Source organism: Cyanistes caeruleus, chromosome 6 (genome assembly GCF_971803275.1).
Source record: "Cyanistes caeruleus chromosome 6, bCyaCae1.hap1.1, whole genome shotgun sequence".
Classification (NCBI taxonomy): domain Eukaryota; kingdom Metazoa; phylum Chordata; class Aves; order Passeriformes; family Paridae; genus Cyanistes; species Cyanistes caeruleus.
Window position 1 is genome coordinate 42,129,722 of NC_141706.1, and position 27,325 is coordinate 42,157,046.

At 36.4% G+C, this 27,325-nt stretch overlaps 1 protein-coding gene across 17 annotated transcripts in view; it reads left to right on the top strand.

The window, feature by feature from the left end:
- Positions 1–27,325, top strand: part of NUBPL (NUBP iron-sulfur cluster assembly factor, mitochondrial) — a 76,829-nt gene that overhangs the window by 19,420 nt on the left and 30,084 nt on the right. For 6 of the 17 annotated variants that reach the window (XM_086894817.1, XM_086894819.1, XM_086894823.1 and 3 more), the window contains 2 exons: positions 9,526–9,565; positions 9,659–9,749. The exons of 2 other annotated variants lie outside the window; for them this stretch is intronic. In XM_086894817.1, coding sequence (XP_086750943.1) covers positions 9,526–9,565; positions 9,659–9,749 — 131 coding nt within the window. Of the gene's footprint in view, positions 1–9,525; positions 9,566–9,658; positions 9,750–12,693; positions 12,754–16,308; positions 16,410–27,325 lie in introns of all 17 variants that reach the window. 9 more of the 17 variants (XM_086894826.1, XM_086894829.1, XM_086894830.1 and 6 more) reach the window with 3 other exon arrangements.

Below are 27,325 nucleotides of genomic sequence, written 5' to 3' on the forward strand. Positions count from 1 at the left end.
CCTTGGTCATTTTGCTATGCATTTTATCAATCCTTACCTAATTTAAATCCATGTCTGGAGCCACAAATTAAAAAAAAAATTGCCCACTCTGTTTCTTATGGTTGTACAAATCTACTTGCTAGGAATGCAAGAACGTAAGAAGACTGCGTTCACTCAGATATTGAGCAGCTCAGTTTTGTTTCAGTGGCTAGATATTTCTGGTAAACAATTGAATAGAACTCACTGTAAGCTTTGTCTGAACATGTTTCAAGCATTGTTAAAACTGTGGAATTCAATGTAATAGAAAAAAATTGGAAGATTTCCCTGAACTGAAATGGCTGCCATTGTCTTGTAAGCACTAACATTTTGATCACTGAAATATATTCTTTCTAGTTCTGTGTGGAATGCACAAGTAAATATCAGGATTTAAAGAACATGCCTTTTTTTTTTTTAACAGACAGAAAAATGAATTTGTATATTTCAAAAGCTTGACAGATGACACAAGTCTGTTAAGACACAGTAATTTGGTATGAAAACAAGATAGAATTTGTATTTCAGGGATTCTGTTCGCTACTCTGTATTTTTAACTACTGAGTTGATGAAACTGAAGAGTAACAGCAAGAGAAGTACTGTCAAAGATGGTTTAATTGCAAAATAGGAATGACATATGAAACTTTTAAATTAAAGTTTAATCAAGGATTCCTTTAATGAGTGACAGATGGAATAAGCTTGCAAAGAAGTGATCAATCATAGGTGTGTATGTATATATATAGGTGTATATAAATATATTGATATAAAAATATATATGACTATTGTATTTTGGTATAAAGAGGTTTAGTGTTATCTTCTGGTTTCTTACTATATTTTCAAGAGTAAAGCAAGCTCTGAAGAAATATTGCATAGCAGCTGAGAGAGCCCAGGCAGTTCTGTGTTGCAGAAGTGCATAAACTGTCTACATAACAATAAGTCAATTAAAGATATTTTTCATAACATAGCAATCCAAAAAATTATATGTTTAAAGTCTGATGCTTTCTTTAGTGTAAGGCATGGATTTGAAAATGAATCTGTAGAATAATCCTGGGAGGTTCTGAGTACTTTTGCAATCTTTGATTGCTATTCTCACATGAAAAGGGATTAGGGATGCCCAGTAGCATACAAAATAAGTCCATGCAGCAGTTATTACTTTGAACAGAAATTATTATGGTTATGCTATAATTTAAGCACTTAGAATGAATTAAGAGTTCTTAGTGAGGAGTCTGTATAAATGGAAGATACTACATTAATTTAATTTTGCAAACTGTAGTACATTGAAAAGTCTGCTAACATTTAATAGGCTGTCATTCAAAATACTTTAACTAAATGGTCAGGGAAATATTGGTTAATAAGTTCACGACTGAATTTAATTAGCTAATGGAGGATTATCTAACTATGGAATTAATATTAACATCAGCTACAATATAGATGCAAGGCAATGCTAATAGCATAAGTTACAAAAGCATTACTTCTTTCCCCAAATAATTTACTTAAAAATGGTTTTCTGGCTTAGTGAATTGCATGGTTTCATTTTTTTCCTTTTTAATCTGCCATTTAAACTAGATGCAGAGAGTAAAAACTATTATATTGCCAAAAACATTTGCCATTTTACCAGATAGATAAAGTTTCTTTATTTAGTTTGATTCTAAAGGTTTTGGTGGGTAAATCTTTGACAGGTGACTCTACTCTTAGTAATTCAAAGCTTTGTTGCCATTTTATGATAGCTTCAGTGTTTTTAATTTCTTAATAAAATAGCATATTCCAAAGATTGGTAGTAGACATCTATTTTCACAATTTAGAATGAAATGTAATTTCTTAGAGAAAGCTAACAGTGTTTGTGGCTGCCACATTGAATCTATTAAGACTGCAGGAACTACAGAAATGGACACTTGAATTTTTCGCATATCTTAAGAATGTGATAGCAGACTCTCATAACAGAATGTGAAAATTTAAAATAGTTGTGATTGTTTAGAGATGTCTGCTGGAATATAATTAAGGGATTGTGGTGCATTCATTTGAGGGCCATAAATAGAAAAATTGGAGCAGACTAGTGAAATAGACAAAATGTTATGTAGGTAGCATAGTTATTTTGGTAACCATGAAGAAATTTCTTGATCTTTGCTAAGGATTTAACTTTTTAAAGGTAAGGCTTGAAGTTTCAAAATGTGATGATCTTGCTTTATCAGTGGAACTGCATCACAATTAATTAAAAAACCCCAACACTATATGTGATTATTTAAAAAAAAAATAAAATTGCTACTGACACTAGCTCTTGATTGGTGAGCAAGTGATTTTTAGATTGTATATAGTCTAATGATATGTTTTATTGATTCTATTTTGAAAGTAGCCTGAACTGAAACCCTATGTTTTACTTTTGGTGATGTCATACCCCAGTTTATCTGGATGGTGGAAGTACAGTAGTACTATGTGTCTTACATGTGACAAAATAATGATTGAGAACGTGGTAATTAATTGTGGTTTATATTTTGGAAGCTTTTTCAAATGTGATCAAGTAGTTGAAAATGAGAAGACAATTCATATTTATGTGTTTCATATTTATTCTGGACCTTGACTATTACCCTCAAACCTGTAACAATAAACCTCAAGGTGGATTAGTCCAGCTATTGTTGGATTCACTTGTGGAAAAAAATCAAAGACTTTGGAAGGGAAAGGAGATGGAGGATACCCAATTCTGCAAGGAATTATTTATAGGCATACAGTTGTTAGCTGCTGTTTAAAAAGAAAAAAATCCCTAGGGAATTAATTTATTAAAATTTTATTCTTCATTATACATAAATTAATACAGTTACAAAAAAGTATAAGATGAGAAATGTAGTGTAGTAATTAAAACCTCTTACTGAGTGCTGTCTTTTTGGATAAATGGCAAATCGAATTTTACCAAATGCCATTCCAGTGTAAATTACTGAAACACTATAACCTGAAATAATACATTTGAAGTACTTGAAGGCAGATTTGTATTACTCTTTATGTTGTTAATCCTGCAGTGCAGTAATTCCAAATGATTTGATTTGAATTGCGGCTAGCAGATATTTCCTTACTATGTTATAAAGTTTACTCTTAGAGATACAAATGTTTTTTTGGTTCAACTGATATAAAAACTGGAATTAAATTGCAGAATGGCTTTGTTACAGGAACATGATAAATACTCTTTTCATTATACAGACATAAACAAAAGAAATTAATAATGTTTTTGTATGAACACATTTACCTTTTTGCTTATTTCAGAGGAATAAATGTTTCCATTTCTCTGCTAGAAGAAAAAATGAAGGACTGTACCCAGTTCTGAATTTTGTCAATATTTTTACCTTGCAGTGTTAATTTTGTGCTTTTTTTTTCCTCTGTGGGCTTCTTGCTGTATTCTCACTCTTCTCTTTCTCTGCAGTACTATGGAGTGACTTTTTGTAATAGAGAAATGAAGTAGAATAGATAAAAAACAGGAAAAAAACCAATCCTTTCCCTATAGAGCCCAGAAGCCAAAAGTGAGAATAAGAGTTTAAAAGCTAGCATCTCTTTGCTTTAGTTGATAGTCCTAATCATTTATATACTAATTGTGATGCTGTATGGCGTGGGATATCCCTTTTGTAACTTGGGATCAGCTGTTCTGATTGTGTCCCCTCCCAGTTCCTCACACACCCCCACCCTGCTTTGCTGCTGGGGTAGGGTGACAAGCAGAGAAGACACGGACTGTGTAAGCGCTGCTTAGCAATAATGAAAACATACTTCTGTTAGTAACACTGTTTTCCTCAGAAATCCAAAGCACAGCCCCAGACCAGCTACTCTGAAAAAGAATAGCTTAGTCTTTGCCAAAATCAGCACAATTACACATAATCCTTTGAAAAATTATTTTTCTCCTATGTCTTTTCACCTAAACTTCCTTAATTTTTTGGGGGGTGGGGGGGCTGTCTTTACAGTATTACAGTATTACAATTATTACAATATTGAACCTAAAAAGGTTCAGTAAACCTAAACCTGAATTGACTGGCACAAATGCATTGCGTTCTGTAGTTTTGCTTTGAAAGCAATGACCGTCCCTAGTTAATGGGAATGTTTTTTAAATTGGGTCTTAAATTAAAGCTGATGCGCAGTGAATCTCTGCCCCTGGGTTTCCTGCTGCTCCCTGTTCTGCTCTGCTGTCTGGCACCCTGATATGTGACTGATCAGGGCAGTCCCCCTGTCACAGCAGCAAGTCATTGCTTCAAATGACATGAGCTTTCCCAGAGGTTTTTGTGTGTCAGGACAGATGCCTTAAACTGAATGTTGGGTTAGTCTAGTTCATTCCTTGTGGGTATAATGAACTAAAAGAACCCACCTAAATTAGTCTAATAAAGCTTTTGATCCACTATAAATAATTTTTTGGCTCTTTAGGGATCTGAGGGCATTTCAAAATGTGGGTTATTTTAGCAATCTCAAGGAAGACATTTGTGGTGGAAGGTAATGGCATGATGCTTAAAACTAGTCCTGTTTTTTAAACCTATTTTAAACCTAACAAGTCAGTGCTGCTTTAAAATGTAACAAAGATGTGTCTAAATCACTGTGCTCTTTACTTGTGCCAGACTTGCTTTTGAAGTACAGTCTTCCAGCAAGCAATTAGTTCTTCTGCTTTTAGGTAGGACTGATGAAGTCATATCTGCAAAACTGTTCTGTTAATGACAAAGCTTTTACAGAGCTTTGTTTCCTGTGCAGTCTGTTGGGAGAAAAAAAAAGTATAAAACCTTTTCAGGTAATGGGACTGGTAGACCCTCTAAATACGAGAATCAAATCTCTGGGGAAAAGTTGCATTTCATTATGCATATATTTCTTGAAGTAGAATGGTGAGCATGGGATTATGCTCTTAAAGTCTCATTACTAGTTTGCTTTGGTTAAGTATTTGGGAAGTCTTCGTGGTTAGATAACACTATTAGTGCAGAATGTAATGGGCAATCACAGCCTTCCTTGTGTGGAGCTCTTCAAGCTTAAAATACAAATTGTAGTATTTCTGGGGCAATCCTGCAAATAAACTTACAACACTGTGAAATCAAGCCTGAAGTCTCAATTAGTCTGTCACTTGCCATGGAATATTCTAGACTTCCGGCATAAGCAGCTAAAACAATGATTAGAGTTAAAGCCAGGATTTAAAATTTATGACTTTAATTAACCTTTTCGTGACAGTATCCTTTACCTTCTTTCATAGATTGGTGTGACTATTTTATTTCAAGTTGCGTTGAGGCCCTGTTGCTGTTCATTCCCCTCCCCACTGTGGCATTTCTTTCCTCTTCACCATTCTGTGGGTGGAATTCACTTGTCTTTGCTTAGGAAACCAGTACTACTTTAAACATGCCTGGAATATGGTGTCAAGCTTCTAGCTCCTGCTTCAGAAGGTATGTCTCTCCCCATGCCCTCTGTCAAATCTGCTGGCCCTGTACAAATCTCAGCCCCCTAAGGCATCCAGAGTGTCAGGAAACATCTATGTTTACACAAGTAAAGCCCAACCATTTTTTTCCCCCTTCCCTGGGTGTTGCATGATCCACTATATTAATATTTAATAATTATGAGCTACCTTTGCTTTTCTTAAACAGTATAATGTCTTCTAAGGAGATGTAGTGTAAGATCACAATCTTCTGGAATAACAATCTTTGCTTACCTGATGGGGTAAAACTGAATGTAAGCTTTTGCTTGCACTAACATATCACTCAACAGACCACTTCCAAAAACTAAGCCAAGAGTTGGAATGGCTCTTTGTGGCTTAACCCTGGGCTCCATCATGTGTAACTGTTATTTGGGAAGACAAACGCCATAATGCTGAGTGTGCTTCCATTTCTTTTTTGTCTCCCAGCTTTATATGCTGCACGTGAGGTTGTATGGTGTGGAATATCACTTTGGTCAGTTGTGGTCATGTTTAGGATGTGTCCCCTTCCAGTTTCTTGTGTACCCCCAGGCTGCTTGCTGGTGGTGTGGTGTTGCCTTTAGCAAGGCAGACACCCTGGTTCAGGAGCAGCACGGTGACCCCGCTCTGGTCACTTGGTCCATCTGCACACAACACCAATGTGATGGATGGCAGAAATGGCATTTATTGCTGAAGAATTTGACACTTTATAACCTAGGTTCGCAGTGTTACTTCCATCTGCTTTCATCACAGCTAGGTGCTATTGGTTAATTATGGGGCAATTACCATACACTGTAGAGGAGGGGGGTGACTGTCTTTCCATTACATCCTGATATCTTCCGAGCGCTGGGCCCTAGCTTCCCACAGTGCGGTGTCAGAAACCAAGCACTTTTTTGACACTGTTTTCATTACAAATCCAAAACGTATCACCATGCAAGCTAATGTGAAGAAATGTAACTGTATTCCAGCCAAAACCATATGTGTATATATATATATGTAGTTCTGCACATGCCTTCTGTGCTGTACTGTCCCTGTGACCCTGACCATCATTGAACAGCTATGTCAGTCTTTCTAGACAAAAAGTGAACTCTTATACCTTGTTAGGATAGTCTGTTTGCAAGGCTTGATTTGTTTGGGGAGAAAAAGCTTAGTACAAAATTAGAAAATAGATCTTCATTGATGTAATGAAGATCCATGTTCATTACATGAATGTTACTCTTCCCCATGTGAGTAACAATTCAATCTTCAGAACAGTTCCAGAACTCTTTTAATCAGCAGTCTGCTATAATGCTGTCATGAATTTGCACATCTGCCTTTTCTAGTGCCCTATTTGTATTCTGTCAGAAAAAACATTTACTGACATGTCATTGGTACTGTGTTGATCTTACTGATCTAATTTTGTATGTTCAGAGAAAACACAGCAGTCTTTTACTTAGGGCCATCAAGCCTACTGCAAAATTGGAAACTAGGCTATTTTATCTCTTGGAATAGGTGGTATGGTATTGCTGTGTGTTGTGATTTTATCTGTTTCGTTGTGTGTTGAATTTTTGGAGCTGTATGGTAGGCTTCTGATAACAGAAAAGCATACTCTAAGAGCAATGGGAATTAGAGATGTTACTGAGATCTCATTAAGCTAAATCTTCTTTATATGTTATGTTTTAGAAAATCTTCATGAGACCCATGGCGAAAGAGAAGGAGGGCCTGTTGCTTTTGATGAGGCAAGGGTGATTACCAATGCCCACTGAAGCACTTTAGATTTGAGATTAGTCTTAAGAATGATTTTTAGCAGTAGGCAAACAGTAGGGAGCTCTGCAGTATTTTGTATTACTTTGAAAATATGAAGAACATTATAGCTAGAATATACAGCAAGTTGTGAATTGTTCCTGTGCATTGTATAAATTTGATTAAATCTTGCTGCTCGGAGCGTTTTATAGTCCTTGTTGTTAACCAAAGAAAATAAGATGCAGTTTTCATGAAAGTTAACTCTGCTGTTAAGAAATAAACCGTGCACATATTTTTAAAAACAGAGGCCCCTTTTGCTGCTCTGTAGGTCAGTGTTTATCTACTCACAGCAACTGTCCTGTTTTGTGAAGGAGAGAGAGATGCTGGAAGGTGTGTGAGCTCCACCTGTGTTCTTGGTTTCTGTGCAGTGGAAATTGTCCTTGTAGGTTGTTGAGATGTCTGTGTTTGACTGACTTAGTGTAGAGCAGTTGGATTGAACTGAGAGGTGGCTTAGTATTTTGATGACCTTCCCAGAATAATGCATCTTTTAAATTAATCTTACTCTCCAGTTCCTGAGCCTCATGATCAGCAGTCAAAGCTTGACCTCCCCTCTTTGGTTTGTTTTGTCATGAAATTGTCCCTACTTTGTGATAAAAAATGAAGAAGACCTTGAGTCTGCAGTGACTCTGTTGCAAATACTTTTTTTCCTGTTTCTTTTTTTTAAAGCCCTGTCTTAGGTAAATCTGTAGTAATTTCTCTCAATACTTCTAACAGTATTTTAACTTGTGATGCTGTATTTATCTTGTTTGCAAAGACACCAAAACAGTGCCTAGAGACGGCTCTAGGCTGTAGTTCCAATGTCATCAACCTCTTCATAACTAAACTGTCTTACTGCAGGGGGAGAAGTAAGACTGTGATTTCTAGAAATGTTGTTATACAGTATAATGCCACCAAAGTAAGCCCTGACTCAACACCGAAAAGCTGCACAAATCAAGAAGAGCTGTATGCATTGGTACAGTGTATCAGTCCAAGCCAATCTCTTTTTCCATAATAGCTCCCAACTCATTCCTGGATGCAATAGTCATACAAGTGATTTGTTTGTCTTCCTGTTTTGTTATTTTTGATTTGTAAACCAAAACATCCAATTTATTCTTCACCATATTTCTACAAAATTACATGGCTTGAATGCTCACTTACTTGATTGCTTGAAAGCTTTCATCTGCACAGTTTAGCTATTTAATTTGTATGCTCTTGGTTGTTATTTTGTCTGAATTTGGAGTTCAGCTTTGAATGCACTGTTTTTATTTTGCTCACATTGTTTTTATTTTACTCTCTTTATGTATTTTACTTTGGGTGCATCAAGGATTTCTGTCAAAATCTGTATATTGCTTAAAGTAGTCTTCTTGTTTTCTGCTGATCTCTGCCTAGTGCATGCTCTTCCAAGACATCAGCTATACCAAATAGTATTCCATTTGTTCTTTCTTGTGTGTATGCGTGCCATTTTGAGATAAGGTGTGGATTTAGATGGTAGAAACCACAAAGAAGAGTTTTGGCTTTTGTGAAATTTTTGTTTTGAATACCTTTTTCTTTGTTTTGTTTGCTTTCTGCTTGCATGCCCCTTTGCCATCAGAACAATTACAGTATTCCCCCCTGCTTTTTATTCTTGACACTGGAGGGCATAGGAATAACAGGCATGACAAGGACAATACCTCTGCAATATGCAAACAAGCATCTTTTGTTTCCACTGAAATTTTAGAAGTCCTGCAGATTTCTATCAACCTGAAGAAATCTGGGACTAATTACCTGGGGCTGTTGACAACGTATAGTTTAGGGGTGGCTTTATTTGGTATCTCTACTCTGGGGTTTCTGTAGCCTATTTAACAGAAGGAGACAAATTCTCCAACACTCTAGTATGTTAGTGGGAATACTCTACTGATTCATGAGATTAGTGAATAGGATAGATTAAAAAAAAAAAAAAAAAAAGAATTAAAATCTCATGTTGTATGACTTTGGTATTGTTCCAATATAAATGACTCAGCTTTTAGTGATTCCTGATAGGGAATCTATGCCTTCCAGCATAGGGATTTCATAAAAATAGATTGATTTTGGCAGCAAAAGTGACATTGTATTATAGGAAAATACCTTGTTATTCTGGCAAAAGATGAATGGTATTAGTAAAATCTAACAACTTGAGAAGGACTGGAGTCAGATTCTTGGGCAGAATAGGTAAATGTATACATTTAATGAAGAGATGAGGGGGAAAAAATAAACAACTGTTTAAATAGAGTGGGAAAAATTGCCCTTAAAAGATAAAAAATGTGTAAGCTCATTTCTTAAAAAAAACAACCTAAAATACCCTAAAACCATCTCCCCTCCAAAAAAACCTCCCTTGTTTGCTTTTGTTTTAGAAAATCTAATGAGGCCCCTTAAGAACTATGGAATCGCATGGTGAGCATATGTTTTTATTTAAATCAAGCTTCTTTTCAGATGTACTTGGTACTGTGCTGTAAAGCTCAAGATTTTGCTTTGTTGTTGTTTCAGTATGTCTATGGGTTTCTTGATAGAAGAGACTGCCCCGGTTGTGTGGAGAGGGCTCATGGTCATGTCAGCTGTTGAAAAATTGTTGAGACAGGTAAGGCTTAGTTATGTATTTTTGCTTCAAAGTAATCAGTTACTTTAAAATGCATTTAATGATACATGCGGGTCCATGGCATTACTTCTTATGTTAGTGGTGTGCATTTTTGTGTCTTGGTCTTCTTAGATTCAGGTAAGGGGGAAAGTTGATACTTTTGTGTTTACCTGTCCTCCTCTAACAAAGCTGTTGTTCTATGCCTTTGATGAGTGAATTATCCCAATTTGCCTTCCTTCTCATTCCTTTTTATGTTTCTTTATGCAGTTGTTAAAAAAAAAAGGCATTTTGAAGTTGCCTAAGGATTTGAATATATAGATAGCTGTGCATATCTACAGCTGTATTCCCTTATGTGCTTGTTAATTCACAAGCACTAAGAATTATTGGATGGCATTTGACGTGACAGGTACAGGAAAATCATTAGCTACTTTCTCTGTGTAATGCAGATGAATTGTTAGTTAATAAATTTTCTGGCGTGTAGAAGTGGGGTGTCTTCTTTTTTCTGTGGCAGTTTTTTTTTCTTTTATTGTGAAGAGATCTGTGAAGTGCTAATGAGACAAACAGCTGAAAAAATGCATTAAGGTTGCATGTTTAGTCTTTGAAGTGACCCAGATTGTGCACAGCTGACATCCATTCTAGGGATCTACTCCATGCAGCCTGGAGATCACAAGATTTCTGTATGTCTTCTTTAAATGCTTCCAAATATTGTGCTCCTTTAACAACTGAAAAGAATAATTTTTTTTCAGCCTTTTCCCATTTTTACTGAATTTTCCTTTAATATGGATTTTAGAATAGCAGCACTTACTTCTCTGGTTACAAAAAAACCATATGTCTGTCAGAAATTCAGTAAGAACATCTTTGTCTGGCATTGACCTTTAAAAGTAAGGGGTATCCATGCCAATGTCTGTGCAGACCATTCTGACCTCTTTGTGTGCTGCATTCTGCTGGCTGGCTCAGGAAACTAGAATGTAAAACCTTGAAGGTGGAACTAAAGTTAGCACCTGCTGTATTGGCATGCTCTGCCCTGGGAGGCTGGAGGCTGGCAGGCACCGCAGCGCTGTTCCTCAGTCAGTGTGCCCCAGATGGGAAGCGTGTGCCAGCATCCTTGCGCAGGGTGCGGGTGATGCTGTGTAATGAGCTCGCTGCTCCCTAGCAACCAGTGCAGTTACATGCTGGCCAACCATGCTGTGGGAACGAGACAAGTCCATTAATGCTCAGGGCATCACTGATTTCCCTGGCAGTGAGACCTAAGCTGTGAAAGAGGAAGGCTTTATGGCTAAATTTCTCCTGCCCACATGCATTTTACTTTTGCATGATGACCAGGATAGTCTCAAATCTGAGCTGGAAAAAGTTTGCATCTTTTCCTTTGAAGAGAAGCTCGCAGGTCACAGGGAAAATCAGTGGGTTTGTCTGATGTCCAGGTGGCTTTAAGAAAGGGAAGAATGCATTTTCCAGACTGAGACATGCTATTTTGTTTTTAAAAACTGTAATTTCCCTTCTGTAGTTACCAGCCAGTGTCAAGAACAGGTTAACTGTAAGGCCAAAAGTTTAATAACCTTGGACACCTAAACAAGAGAGAACCATAGCATGTGATGATCCTTTTAATGATGCTATTGTTCTATTTTATACTAGAAATAGTTTTGTGATCTGCTGGGGACTTCAAAATTTTTTCTTGTTTTCTCTTTATCTGTTCTGGTTGGTCTTAGCTATTACCTCTTGTTTAACAGGATAAGGTTGCTTCTAAGAGTAAATTACTTCTGTTTGTATTTAACTTTCTAAAACCATATTCTTAAGAAATAGCTTATCTCATTAGCTGCATAGAAAGCATTTAAATTAGGTCCCTAATCTAGATCTGTAGTATAATGTAAGTGTAAGAAGTCCCTGTGCATTCAGACAAGCTGATAAAGTACTAAGTTCTTAAAATGATTAATTCAGCCTGACAGAAAACACAGATGTTCTCAGACTTTTGCCCTAAAAGCGCTGGTGGTATTTCATGTTTGTGTTTACTGTTAGGTGGTGGAGAGGTTTTTATTTGTTTGATAGCATCAAGACTGTGCATTCACTCTGTGAATAATTTTGGATGTGTTTTCTTTTTTTTTCCATATGAACAAATCTGTTGTCCATAGTTTATCGTGCTTCAGATATTGCAGTAAAGCATTTGAATTATTTTGTTTCCAAATTCTTTAATGGGGACCAGTTGACTCATAAGTATGTGTCTTGTAATGAGGGTTTAAATGCTTCTCTTACACTTGGAACTTTAAAAAATTTGTGGAATTCTTACTTTGTTAAATATATACATAATGGTTTTTGTATGTACTTACTGCATGTGATCTCACTCTTTGTAATGCAGGTTTGTTGAATACTGTCAGATTAGTAGATAACAGGCAATAATAGTGAAGTATTGAGTAGTAACCGCTTCGTATTTCTCTGGTCATGTGTATCTTGTGAGCAAGGATGGTCTTCTGCAACCAACACATCATATTTTCCTTTAGCAGAATTTGAAAGAAATGTGCCTGATAATACCAAAGTAAATGGTTTAGGATACTATATTCCTTACATTACCTATATATTCATGTATGTGTATCAAAGTAGTATATAAATGAAAATATATAGTATATTGATTCTATAAGAAAAGAATTGGTTAATAGAAAAGAAGGAAAGTGATGATTTTAAGCTATTGAAAGAACAAGAAATACAGAAGGAAATTATTTTTCACCTGTAGTGAAAGTGAATTGCAAACAGTAATGGAACATTTGATCTTTATAAACATATACATAACTCTTTCTGTTGAATATATCTTTAGTTTATATGTCATGAAATTGCTCAAAATTTTGTTGTGGCTGAGAAGTGACTTCTTTGTTAACATAATAAGACATACTGTAGGCCCATTTACACTTCAGGATGGTCTATTACTTAGCTCGTTCTAACTCTTATTTCCCTGTCACAGTTACCTTCATGTAAAAAGTCTTCCACCTCTGTTAACACCTCCTTTGAATCTTGCTTTCCTGTAGGTGAGATAGAAGAGAGTATTTATTTTGAAAATTTAAGTTTAAAAGAGCACTCTTTTCTCTAAAGGTATAATTAAAGTCCAGGTAAGGAAGCTTTAACAGTTCTCCGGTGTCATCCACAGCACTGGGCTTTTTCTATACAGTTTTCACCACGCTTGAGAAGCTGCCTACTCTTCTGTCTGGTCCCATTTACTTTGTTCCTTTGCTTTGTGTATCTTGACTCAGTCAAGTGATGATGATGAAGTCAGTGATGGTATTTGGTTCAGATTAAACAACCTACCTCAAAACACATTGTCTTGCTATATTTGTCGTGGGAATGACTTATGATTAACCATTAGGTTAAGCACAGTAAAGATACGAGTTTTTTTGAGAGTTGCCTAAAGCCTGTACTTGAACAGTAATATGTCTGAAAAACTGTTGAAATAAGTATCAAGTAGGTAGCTAAGAACCTTAGACATACAAAGATTATTAAAAAAAAACCAACAAGGCAAGCAAAACTTGCTCTGTGATTTGAGCTACTTTTTCAACAGGGGTTTCAAATACCATTACCACTGTCTCAGTCTGTATGGCAAGTTTTCTAGCACCATTCTCTGTTCTGTCTTAGGACATCCTGACAGTTGAGTGGCAAAGGAGCAATTACTAGGGTGCAGATACATACCTGCTGTGTGTCTTGGAATATGTTGTGGCAATTACTCTGCCAAAAGGCTCTGAGAAAGGAAGTGGCACTGTGCTGACTGCAAATTTACTACCTGCTATAGTCATAGAAGCAATACAAATGGAGGGGGTTTCCTGTTCAGGGAGTAATCAGTAAAACTTTTAGTATTAAAGACAGCAAGTGTTGGTTTCTCTGATCTTGAACACTATGTGTGCTACGTAGTTGAACTATCAGCAGAGAAGGAAAAAAATTCAATATTCTGCACACAAGCCTGCTTCTCTTTTAAAAAAAATTAAATAAAAATGTGACTAAAGATAAAATGCAAGTGCATATTTTATTATGTAATATTCTCCCTGTATCTTTGCTTTATCAATAGATAAAGTTATATCACTACTGGAAGCAAGTGTTGCCTACACAGCATGGATTATAGATACCAGCAATTCTGTTTTGTGTAAACAGTCCCCTTGAAACTAGCCTAGAAATCTGTTCTTTTTTTCAAGGCATGAATCTCAGGTTGATTAACACTCTTAACAGGACTTCTTACCCTGACTTGACATTTTAACCTATGTTTTTGCCTAGTTTTGATCTAGTCAGATCTTAAGAGGCAGGACTCTCTTGTATTTCTTCCTTATCATAGCTTTCAAGAGTATCCAGAACATTTTTTTTTTACATCTTTGGTATATTATGGCTATAAAGAAGAAGCTCGGCGCTGCTAAATATTTGTGAATCCTAAAGGTGCTTTTGATGTACTTGATAAGGATGAAGCTGTGTTCCCAGAAAGATGAAGGTTTTCCTGCAGTGGCTAAATTCTAATGAGTCCCTAAAATGCTCTTATTATCATTGAATTTTAATTCTTCCAGCTCTTTCTTCCTGCTTATTTTAGCACCAGTTTAGCTTATGTTTTAGTCAAGGTATGTATTGAAAGGAAATTAAAATAAAACAGAGTTTCACTGGGAAGGATATAATTAGAAAGGAAGAATACAGGGAAGTTAGTAAAAAGGAAATTAAATAAAACTTCCAATGCAGAGTCATTGCACATCAGCAAAAGGAAGTGAAGCCTTGCACTTTGATGCTTGGACAGGCTTTATCCCTGTAAATTCGTGTTGAAAACCATAAATTAAGCAGAAGGATCAAAGTTATTTTATTAGCTAACCCAGAGCTGAATAGGGCTGTAGTCTAAAGATTCCACCTTATCCTTTTAAAAAAAATTTGAACTCGGTTTATGTGATTATTTACTCTGTACATAATTTTGAAAATTTGGCTAGCAATGAGGACTGTGTGTGCTACTTTATTTAAAAGTAAATACTTTTAAATACTGCCAGAGGTAGTGATGGTAGTGACCATATAATGGAGTGTGTGAGTGTATGTATATGTACTTGGACCTTTTTCGTAACATAATTCTCTGATGCTCAGTTATCATACATAGGTAGTTGTAGAGTATACATAATGTTGTCACTGTGAAGAAAATTAACTCTACTGCAGCCAGAACCAGCACACATACATTATAGGGAAGACATAGACAGATAAACAGTCTTTAAAATACTAAGCAGAACATGGGTTGTGAGGTCTGGGTTATTTCAAGAGTCTATATGGGAAAGCTGCCATAAAAGCAATCATTGTGTGAATAGAAGAGCAAAAACTCATTTTTAAAGATTTGGGATTAAGGTAACTTGGAAACAAAAGTAGTATTTAATTTTTGGAAAGTAGATACCTGGAGGCTATGTTGTTTTGGGTTTCTGATCAGTCTGAAGTGACTAATCTCTGTAGAGGAGATTATATGTAATCAATTCTATTTTTGTTTGAGTGACATTACATAGTAAATTCTTACATGCAATTGCTACTATTTGAGAAGTGTGTATATAGTCATTGGTATCCTCCTTTCCACCATTTACATTGGAGAGGTTGCAGATATGGATTGGGGACAGAATTTCTTTAAGTGTGGTTTATTTAGCTGTATGTTAATGCTGCACTTGAAGACGAAAATAAATAAGGTATTGAGAGCAAATGTATTTATACCTGGTAAAATAGCTAACATGCTGCCATTGGCTGTTTTACTGTGCACATTCTAGGCAGCAGAATATGCTGTATATGGTGTCTGTAGACATCAGTCCAATCTTGTTTGGCATGTGTGTGCATAACACTCCTGTGTTATAGCTCATAAATTCTTCAGTCTGTAAATTTTCAGCTTTGCACTGCCTTATCTGTCTGTGTGTATAAATGCATTTCTTATCAACAGAGCAATTGAAAAACTAGGGGAAAGCTTTCCATTTTAGGAGGAACAATGTGTATTTGATTTGAAGCAATAAACAGCGAGAACATAGTCACTGAAGTAGTTAAGTACTACGTGCTGAGCCAGCTGCCTGATTGGTTAGTATGGTTTCCTAAGAGCTGTCCTTTGGCTTCAGGTTGTGACCATGTATTGTCTTTTGCCTGACATTTTTGGGACCATGGAAATCCCATTCTGTGTTTATGCATTGATCAGCACTGCAGTGAGTTACCATTTTTTGTGATACAGAGACATACAAATGTATCTAGTATTTATGATTTACAAATACATTTAAACCTTCTTTCTTTGATGCTTTTTATATTTATAAAATAAATTTATAAAACCTTTTCTCTTTTGAGCACAATACATTTTGTGTTCCTGGTTCTCAGTGTCTGTGCATATGAATGACATGTATGTTAAGAATGCCTGAGGTCAGTGTAAATGTATCACTGGCATTCACCACGACTGGTGTTCTTCAGAACCTAAATCTCTTTTGCAAGTTGCTTAGCTTTTGATTGCACATGCTACCTTGCCTGTATATTCTCCAGGAAAGAGCCATCAAGGTGATACTGCATGAAGCATGCAATGTGCAAAGAGATACTGAGCAGCTGGGTTTATTTTGTTTTGAGGCAGTTAAAGGGAGACATGAACTGCTGTCTTGAACTACCTAATGGATGCGTACAGAGAAGATGAAAGCAGATTCTTTGTGGATGTGCACATTAATAGCACAAGAGGTAATGAATGTACGTTTCAATATATAGTAAGAAATGTGAGGGGGTGTTGGTGGTTTGGTTTTTTTTTTACAGTTGAAACAATTGCATGTCAGAACAGGTTGCCAGAAGAGATTCTTGAAACTCTCTTTTGGAAGATAGTAAGAATGTAGCTGGGCAAGAATCTGGGTAACCTGCTCTGAGTTGTTTCTGCTTTGTGCAGACAGAGGCCCCCGAGATCTTGCAAACCTAAGTTCTGTGAATCTGGGATTAGTTCTAAAATAGGCTTTCCACTGCCTATTTGACTGTTGGGCTGTAACTCCATTAAAGCTCAGAGAGAAGAAAATGGTTCTGCCTATTAGAAATCATTGCTTAGAGCACTCAGTCAAAACCTAAACTGAATGTAGGTGTCTCTCTAATATGACTGTCTTAACCACTAAGCGAGGATGTCACACAATTAAGTGTTACAGTCAAGTGAGCATGTTTCAACATAATGATTGAGGCCATCCTTTACTCAGTAGCCTTTGTCTCTTTAGACTGTAAAGTTGCTGAGGTGAAGACATAACAGTCAAACCCAAATAGCCTTATCTCTTGATTGAACATCCTTAATATTAACTATGAAAAAAATAGAAATAAATTTTTTGTTTTCCTATCATACCTCTTGTTTTTATAGAAGTACCTTGATCTTGGAGAAGTTTGAAGCACACATCGGTATCAGGCACTAAGAATTGAGTAAGGATGGCATGAAGAAATTTCACTGAAGACTTCTAGCAATTTTTTTTGCATTAGCTTTAGTAGCTTACTGTTTAGGATGCAGGCCTCTATGAAACGCATATTAAGAGATCTGGCCATTCTCTGTCATGCACGGAGAAGCTTAAGTTGAGTTTATTTCTCTGTTTAATCTTGCCATCAGTATCAGCCCTGAGCAATTTAAAGTCTAATTGGACAAGGAAAAATTCAAAGATGGTAGCAGAAGTCATCTTAAAAAAGCAAGTAGAATAAATATTTTATGTCACCTTTTTTTAGATGAAAGACAAGCAGGGATGAGCACAGGAGTGGACCCGGGAGACATGAATGGAAGGCTACCATGTTTTTAAGTGTTTTTGAAACAGGAATACTGGTTGCATTTATTGATATGCAAAATTTCGAAATGTGGACTACAGGAGAAACTTCATGACACACTTTTTTTTTCCCCCCCACTTCACTAATAAAGGCATCTGTTCTTTATTTCTAGCTGCTGTAAGTTAGATGCAAAAAGAGACGTTGGTATTGCTGCACTGAATATTGGAGTGCCTCAGTGGTAGGTGCCCTGCCTGCAGGAATGGGAATTTAAGCCAAAGCCTAGTCTGGAGCTACTGCATACCTGGGGTGGTGGGAATACATCAATAGTCATTCCCAGTGGCACTATTTGAGGGATTATTTTCCCCTCCTGGGTTTATCTCCACGCTCTTTGGCACTGTCTTAAGATAATTGACAAACCTTGGATTTTGAGGATAGCAAAAACTTTTCATCCTTTAGATCCATTTCTTAAACAAGTTGGCAGAGAGTTCTGCTTTTGCTGTGATTTATCACTTACATGGTAAATGTCAAAGATGAAATTATTATTAGTGTGGGCTAAAACTGTCTTATCAGTACAAAATCAGTGAGACAGCATTGGTGGATGGAAGGAAGTAGTGAAATGGGAATTAACTGAAAATGGCACATATTGGGTCAGGAGGAAGACAATAACAATTTGATGGCTCTGATTTTTTTGTAGCTATATTTTCAGCGAATTGAAAGGATGCCCAGAATAGGAATAATGAATCAATGTTGAAAATTATTCTTATTGTAAATGTAAAGAGCAAGTGAAGAAGGAGCACTGCTGTGAAGCCAGATGTTTTTGTATTTTTTTTTGTGTGTGGATTTTTTTTTAACACTTTTTGGTTTAGGAAGGGAAGTCTATCAAAAGATGAACATTGAAGGCATTTAACTTGCATTATGGTACTAAATTTTCAAGACAGGAAAGAGTGAAATGGTGCAATGTGAGATTTTAGCAAAAGGGGCAAGATGCATAAATAGCTCTTTGTTTTTCAACGTTTTGTAGTCTTTTCGTGTTTCAGTACAAATGTAAGAGTCTATGCACACTTATTTGTGTATCAACAGAAGATATGTACCAGAAATATATATGCTTAGTGCAGATTGATACTATTTCCCTCTTTCTATGTTTTGTGTTTTGGCAAATATCCATCCGTCTTGGGATACTTGCTAATTCAAAACTGACATGTGTTTCACAATATTCATGTGTTTATCCAAATTATCTCCAAGTAATTGAGGCAGATAGTGATTAGCAGATATTTACAGTTTACATTTTTTAGAACAAAATAAAGCTGCTATATGTATATGCTTATATTATAAACAACAAAGATGTGGCTTTTTGCATATTTGAGTGCATAATTCTGAAATACAGTACTCATACTTACAGTGTCACCACAGTGGCAAATTTGCCAGCTTTTCCACAATTAAAAAAATAATTCTTCTGTTTATTTCTTCTGTTTTGAAGTGCCTCAGCCTGAAGTGGACATAGAGATGGTTAGTTCAGTCTAAAGTCTGTCACCTTATAGTTTTGGCAAAAGGAAAAAGTTAATCAAAGAAATAGGATCAATTACATTTTTAGGGAATTGGAAAGCTTTTGTGTTTTTATTTTTGTGATGTACAGTCTGAGAATGAAAAATCTGGGCATTTCATCCCTAAACAAAAGATCACTGGTATTATGTATTTGTTCTATTTAGAGAGGTCCTCTCTATTGAAGGTATTTTGGAAAGAGAAACAACACTCAATAATAAATGGTGACTAAACTGCCAGTGCTACAACTGCACTAGGATATGCCACTAAGACTGTGTCTACAGCTGGAAGATGGTAAACAATAACTCTGAATGCCTGTGGGATTTTTCTTAAGTCTTTAATGATCTTTCCTTTAAATCAAGGAAGGTTAAGTTTCATTCTCTTGTTTTATTTTGTTTACTGAAATTAAGGAAAGTGTTTCTAGGGCAAGATAAGATGACCCATTCATACCTTAAAAAATTTTTTTAAAAATTCTTATACTCATTTTTTGTCATGTTTATTTTGCTGAAACTAAAGGACAAATAAACTAGTTTCTTCTTCAGAACCAACTTAAGTCAGCAGAAATCTCTACACTATTTTCTACACCATGGTTCAACTGTAATGTTGATGTTTAGAAAAGCCTGCCACAGGAATTTGTATAATCATCACTGATTTGCTCATATGTTAATAGTCACCTTGAAAGGTCCTGTCTATCCAGAGAGAACTGCTTTAACCAGTCCCAATCAGTATGTGCATATTTAAAGGAAATGTTGGTACTTCCTGGAGATCAGAAGCTGTATGTTGATGCAGAGGAGATGTACTGTAGCCAGAAGTGTGGGAGATAACAGAAAGGTCTTTCTTTCCACTCCTTTGTCCCCCAGTTAGAGTACTTCTATTGTCACCCTTTGTCTTTCGTATTCCTGTGTGTTTTGCAGTGGGTGTGACTGAAGGAATATGGGTTTGATTCTTTTTGTTTCCAGCTGAAGCTACAGAACCTGTTCTCTTGCCTTTCTTCCCTTAATGAAGCAGGATCCATACAGCTCCCTGTTGCTTTATTGGCTTGCATTAACAGCTGATATGAAAAGGGATTATAGTTGCTGAAAGGAATTGACAGTCATAGAAAGAAGTGTTAAGAAAACCAGAAAACCTGAAAAATATTAGCCAACATCTTACTGCTGAACTGGAGGCATTTGCAGTAAATGTATTTTAAATGTCTTTGAGGATTAAAAAAAAAAGGCAAAAAAAAAAGCCTAACAGCATAGTGAGAATGTATTTACAGCAAACATTTATTGGCCTGGTTCCTCAGCTGTCATGGTTATGACTGTGCAGTTACTGCTGCTGTGGGAACAGGCTGGGAGAGTGTTTCCTTTGCTGTGCTTCCAGTAGTCTCATCTCTCGCACACATGGCACAGGGGTATGCATGTGTCTGCACTCCTCTGCATTAAAAGAACCAAACAAACAAATGCAAAACATGCAACTGTTTTGGTGGGTTTGTTGACTGGACAGGAAGAAATGCCAGAGAGCTCATAGTGTCTCAAAATGACTGTGCTGGGGTTAGATTATTTTTTTTTTTTTTTTCCCTCAAGGTTTTATAGGAAAGTGATTTGAGGTTTAAGGTTTCTCTGCAGCAAAGTTCAGAACTTCATGCCTAAATGGTATCCAGCATCAGTCTTGGGAAAAGGTAGTGATTTAAGCAGGGTTTGAAGTGTTTGTTATGTAGCAGTAGTGATGGTAGAGGAATGAGAGGAAGAGAAGGCTCTGCTTGTTTTCTTTTCTCCTCCACTAAAAAGAGGGTTTGTTTTTTGTTTCTAGCTGCTGTAAGTTAGATGCAAAAAGGGACATGGGCATGGCTGTGCTGTGCCTAAGAGGCTGGTGCCCTGCCTGCAGGAATGAAAAGTTAAACCAAAGCTTAGCCTGGAGTCACTGCTTACCTGGAGTGGTGAGAATACATCACCTACCATTCTCAGTGGTACTGAGTGGTTACTTTGCCCTCCTGGAGGTACCTTCAGAGTCTTTGGCAGTGCCTTGGCAGAATAGGTGTGGTATCTTGGAGTGCTGAAGTTCAAAGCTTGGTGTGCAACAAGTGGAAATTAATGGTGTAAGTCAGTGGGAGTAGGTTTGCTGAGTGGAATTAAGTGGTGCTGAAGATGTTGAATGAGAGGGCTATAAGGAAAAGCCTGTGGGCTTACTTTCTGTCTGTCCTGGGTTTCAGCACCTAAATGTAACCTTATTGGACAGCTGTGTGGATGATTTAAAGCCAAAACTGAGCATCTTCTGTTATGTGCCAAGATCCTTCTTTGAGCTGAACTTCACAGGCTTATTCTCTGGTCATAATAACAGCCTTGGAAGCCTGGATGTGAGAGGTGCAAGTTTGGTTGTGTTAACAGTTCAGCATTTAATGCTGTGTTTCCTGCTACCTTGAGAGTGCCCTGGAATCACATGCAGCAGTCATAACCCTCTGTGCTACAGCTAGAGATGCAGGATTCCTGAAGCCAGGGTAGACATGTGAAGGGGGTGCAGGACATTCAGTTCACCTGAAGCTTTAGCTTTCCAGGTGAATACCTTAGCGGCTGGCCTTATATAGGATCATGGTAGCTTCTGTGGCTCTTGCATTTTTGCTTACACAGCTTTATCCAGCTAAGTGCCACCTGCCTGGGAAATGAAAACTGACATCTTTCCATTCATAGGTAGGTCCTCTCATATGTCTAATTGTGATATTAAGCAGTCGCTATTACAACAGCAGAACCACAGGCTTTTTGATTTTGGTTTGATTATTTTGGTTTTTTTATGGCCACGTGCTCAGCTTTGTGTTAGGTTCAGTGTTGCCAGTGGCAGGTGCATTTAGAGAGTGCCTGCTAGATTGGGCTTGTAAGACTTTCTCCTTTCCCACAAATATGTGTATCATTAGTGAATCCCAAATGGGCTTCAGGATGAAATTTTATGCTCAATGGAGATTTTTTATTTCCCTTTCTGAGCAGTCAAGATGTTTGGGAGAATGTGTAGGTGGAGCTCACCAAAGCTGCTTTTTGAGCAGGTCTTTTTTTCCTCTTTTTCAGCCTTTCTTTTTCATCTTTTTGATCAAAATAAAAGTGGAGCCTTGCTACCTTGGAATATTGATTGAACGTTGACACACTATTTAGCATTACGCATGAATTTTATTTATTAAATTAGTATGAATATAACTGTATAAACAGCTTTTAAAAATTAATATTAAATCAATATATGTTAAACCGATTGCACTTAGTTGTTTCTTTTCTTTTTAATAATCCAGCTTGCATTCTGTCTGTTGGAAGCTGACAGATTGATCCTTCACTCAAACCATCCTCCCGTATCTCTTTTGCTCCTGGAAAATAACTGCAGATATCCAAGAATAGCAGCAGGTTTTGTACCAGTATTCTTTGTAGAAAGTGATTATTTCTCACATCCCAAGTGATTGACACAAGCGTAAAGTAATTGTGCTTAAGGTACCAGAGATTAGTGTCATGGGGCTTTTTTCCCCCTCCCCCTCCCTAACAAAGAAAAAACTGCTTTTCTGTACTATTTATGAAGCTGTAGAAGATGTTTCATTTCTTACTGTGTTTTGCTCCATCAATAATATCTTTTAAAAGAAAGATTATGTTCTCCTAGCAGAATGCTGCCTTTGGAATCTGGCTCCAACTATGCCACTAAAGTGGACACCCATTTAAAATTCTTTTTCTGCTAGATTTTTTATTCTGTATAAAAAAACTATTAAATAAGATCTGGAGCTAAAGAAAAAGCTAGTAAGTGAATAAAAATATGAAGACTCTCCATTGCTTGGCACTAATCTCTGGATGTCCCTGAGACTCATCAGCACCTTGAGCAAATTATTTTAATTAGGTTTAGAATACAAGTAAAACTTTTATTGTCGCAGATTCGTAATTGAGGACACTGGTGAATGCAAAAGCATGTTTCTGTTGGCATATCAATTATTTTGGCAATCTATAATCTGACACTTTAACAGATTATCTGTTGTCTAATTCATAGTAAATACTCTTAGTACTCCAGGAACATGACTTGGCACATCTTTAAATTGTGGCTATGGTATGTGTGTGATGGCAGAATGTATATATAGTTTTAAAATTCATTTGTTTTTTGTTTTGCATCTTGTCTGTGTCTTTAATGCCCTTTCTGTGCTCTGCTGTTTGTGAGGACAATGTATATGCAATTTTTCTTGCACATTTCTGACCTAAAGGCAGTTTTTTTTGACAGAGAACATATACCAACTTCACAGTCACGGTCCCATGGTCATGAATCTGCTCTGTTCACTCTCATACATACTCTTGCTTACATTTTTTTCTCATACTTTCATATTCTTCAATCTTCATGTAGAGTTGAAAGGTTCTATATTTTGTGAAGCCTTGTTGTTACTTCTTGTTGGAGGTATTGATTTTTGTGCTTTGAGATAATTCAAGCAGACTCTCCAACACTGACTTCATTTGTAAGGGGTGACTTTTTTGGATTTGGTGACTGTGGAAGATATACTTGTGAATTTAAGTACAGAAATTTTGGAGGACAAATTTTAATCCACATTTGTGAAAAACAGGTTGTTTAAAGGAAAAAACAAAACCAGCATTTTATTATTTTAAGTTCATACCTCAAGTCAAGACTAGTTACTTTAAAACCCGATAACTTCTCACCAGGCAGAAAATTAAGTTCTATATTGAGATTTACTGTCTTTTGGCCTCTGTTCAGTGGTCTACATCTAATTGATTCTATTTTAGTTTTTATGTTGCACTATTTATGGTAATACTGGAGGGTTTTCTTCAGCAGCATTTTAAGTTACTTGAATAACACCTATCGTGGTACTTTATTCTGTAATCCTTTTTCAGAAGGCGTTCGACTGGCCTAGAAGTCCCCTTAACTGTACAAAAAAAGCTTATACACTGTAGTTTAGAAACAGAATTTTCTGACACTTTTAATATACTGATTTTTAATTTATGCTCTGAATTAAAATCATTGTTTCAGTGATGATCATGAAACAGTATAATAGTCTGTTGGTACCCCAATAAAGAATTTATAATTTTTTTTTAATATACCAGAAAATGAACTGAAACTTAAGGAAGTAAAATAACATACGAAACAATTTAGGAACATTGCTTTCTATTGCATAGTTTAAGTATTCAGTCTTAAATTATATATCAGCTTTTAACATTATTACAGAAATACTATCTGAAATACATATGGGGAGTGGGCCTATTAAGCGTCTCCCTTTTGATGTTTGTTGCCAACTCTTGTAATATTTCCTTCTGTTGTTTTAGGGAAAATCTGATTCAGAAAGCTAATATAAATCTTATAAGCTTAAGTTGTGTCCTGATAATACTGCCTTAAAAATGTGTTCTTTGGGTTTGATGGCTAAACAATGATTTTGCTTTTGTGTATTAGTGTGGAGAACTCAAAGAGAATTTGTGGTTTAGAAGATACTTTTAACATGGCTATATTAACCTGATGATTAGTTTAATTAGAAGATGTGACGCTGGCCCAGTTTCTTCTGATTTGTTTACCTTTACTCAACTTTTGTGCTTAGTTTTATTGCAAAAAGAAATAGGGAAAGACACTAATGTGTTCCGTATTTCTTTTCCTGTTGTCGTTATTCAGCAGCTGAACTACTGTCAGTTCTGTACTGGGAAAAAAACCCCATGGTGTATTTCTGAAAAAAAAAAAATCTGGAAATTATGTGTTGCAGACTGTGGTTCAAGGGTAGAGTGAGCAGCAGACCAATGATCAATTTCAAGACTGAATAATAGAAGTTTTCTTTCCAAACTGTCATCTTTTACAGAAAAGACTCTGGGAAATGGGAATCACAGCTCACAAAAGCTCTTTGTAGTAACAGCTTGAACCTAGAGGAAGAGCCTTTTATATGTGGTAGTGCTGATACAGTGTTAATCAGAATCATTCCTTGTCAGTCACCCCCAGAGATCATCCCCAGGCTCTTCGGGGACATTCCAGACTGTCCCACAGCTGCATTCTGTCTCCCCTTCAAGCTGATGTGGTATTGACTGAGCTTCCTGAAGAAGCTTGGTGTTGAGTGCCTTCCTGTCTCCTGCAACACCACATAGAGAATAACCTCTTTATTGTTGCTTTCTGGCAGGTGTTTAGTTTTGTTGGTTATACAAATGAAGGTGATAGAAAACTTTAGGTTACTGTGTTTGCGTTCAGTTAATGTTACTAAAAGCCAGCAGGGAGGAGGAGGCCAGATTCTGTTTTGGTTGTTGAATTGAACAGCTCTCTGGCACTCTTCCTAGGCACTTTTTTCTAAAAGTTACTCTTAACCCATATAGGGAGAGACTAGGAGAATTTCATTCTCCTTGTGGATGTCTTTGTAGGGAACTGTTCTTATGCTTCACCTCAGTTTCTCTCTGAACTTGGCAGAAGGGACTGCTCATAAATACCTTAGAGGGAATTTGAACTGTTGCAGTGCATCTGTTTTTCATGGTGTTACATTTCAAGGCTTTGAGATTGGTTAAGCATCAGAGGACAAGTCAAAGGGGCAGTTGTGTTTGTTCAGAAAGTGTCCAGTTGTGTTAAGCACTATGCATATCGTGTTACCATACTACCAAAGAGAAAGTTTCTGTAGGGGCTAAAAATCTTCTGGTTTATGTCTGGGGAATGTCTCCTTCCTTTATAAAATACTTCTGAAGTACACTAAAAATTAGATTAAATTGCCATGCTTCATTATACTGTTCCTAAATTATCTGTTTGCTTACACTGTGAAACTATTTTCTTATTCCTAATGTATGTGTGTGTCTAAGCAGTATCTTGTAAGTCATTTTTAAGGGAATTATATTTAAATACATGTTTAATCTTAAAAGACATGTTTTTTATTTTAAAAGCATGTTTTATCTTAACACATAAGTACATGTGAATAGGTATATAAATCTTAATTTAGGAACATAATTTTTTACCTTTACTTTGTTCAACATTCATTATTAACATACACCCAAAGTAGTTAGGAGAGGAGGATGAATCTGGAATGAATAGAACTTAAGCTGCCTGCAGTGTAGCTCTTGCTGTTTTTCCAATGCTGGTGTTCACAGTTTGGCTGGCTGCTGCCAAGTCTGCACCTGCATAATACTTGATTGTAACTCTGCATGTATTCCTTTTACTAAGTACAAATGAATATTATCTTCTGTTATTTACCAAACAACCAAACACGAGGATTACTTCAAAGTCATAAGTAGCAATCCCTTTTCTGTTCTAATGCTCTATCATTTCTGCCTCATGCACAGATGATGCTCAGGCTTCATTCCTCAGCAGAAATGTCCTCTATATCTCTGTGTTCTACCTTGGGTTTTAACTTGCTATTTAGAACCTCTACTCAAAATGTATATCTGGTATTTTGATTATGGATTGTCACATAAACAGAATGATTGATTAAAGTAATTTACATAGAAACATTCGTGGGGTTTCTGAGCAAGGGAAAATACACAGAAGCTCATGGCACTTAATTACTTTGCTTAACAATAAATGTCAAGTTAAACCTTTTTAAAAAAAGATGAATGCTGTACTTAAGGAAAATGCAATTCCATTTCTATGCTTTGAAATGTTTTACACACTGTATACATTAGAGGGGCAAAGACATTAACACCTCTGTACATGCAAAGGTGCTGACAGATTTCAGATGCTACAAGGCAGGCTTTTGTAGCCCTGTCTGCCTATTGCTTTGGAAGGGAACTCATTTACTGTAATGTGCTGTTAATCTGAGTCCATTTTCTTGTGTGAAACTACATTTGCATGCAGACGCTCCTTGGAACGAAATGAGAACATGAGGACAGTGGTCCTGATTTGGTAAATTGTTGCATATAAACAGGATTTGCATTCAAATTAGTGTTTTATATCACAGCCTGATTGTGTGTTCCATTTTAATAATGTTGAATTAATGGCAATAGTAGGTTTCAAAAAGCTACTCCTGATTTTATGTTCCAGTTCTAAATTTAATTAGAAATGTCTTTCCCCTCTTTCTTTCTACTATGCTGCAGTTTAGTAACAGACCTGGAATTTCTTCTCCCGTTAAATAAAGTGTACACTTCCATAACAAATTATCCAAATTACATTCAATAGTGTGTTTAATAAAAGATTTTCATACTGCTGTATTCCTGTGGGAGGGTAATGGAGGAGCAACTGAATGTCATCCAATCCTTGCAGAATAGAAGCAAATAAGAGGAAGTCCACAGTGAGAAATGGGGTTATGTGCTGCGTTTTCCAGCCCAAGTCTGAGCAAACCTACATGTCTAGAAAATACCGTTCACTACTAGGCAAATAGTTCAGTTCTTTCCAGAATCATTCCAGTATCATTTTGGTGCAGCTCTCCCTTCTTGCTCTGAATTACAAATGAAAAAACA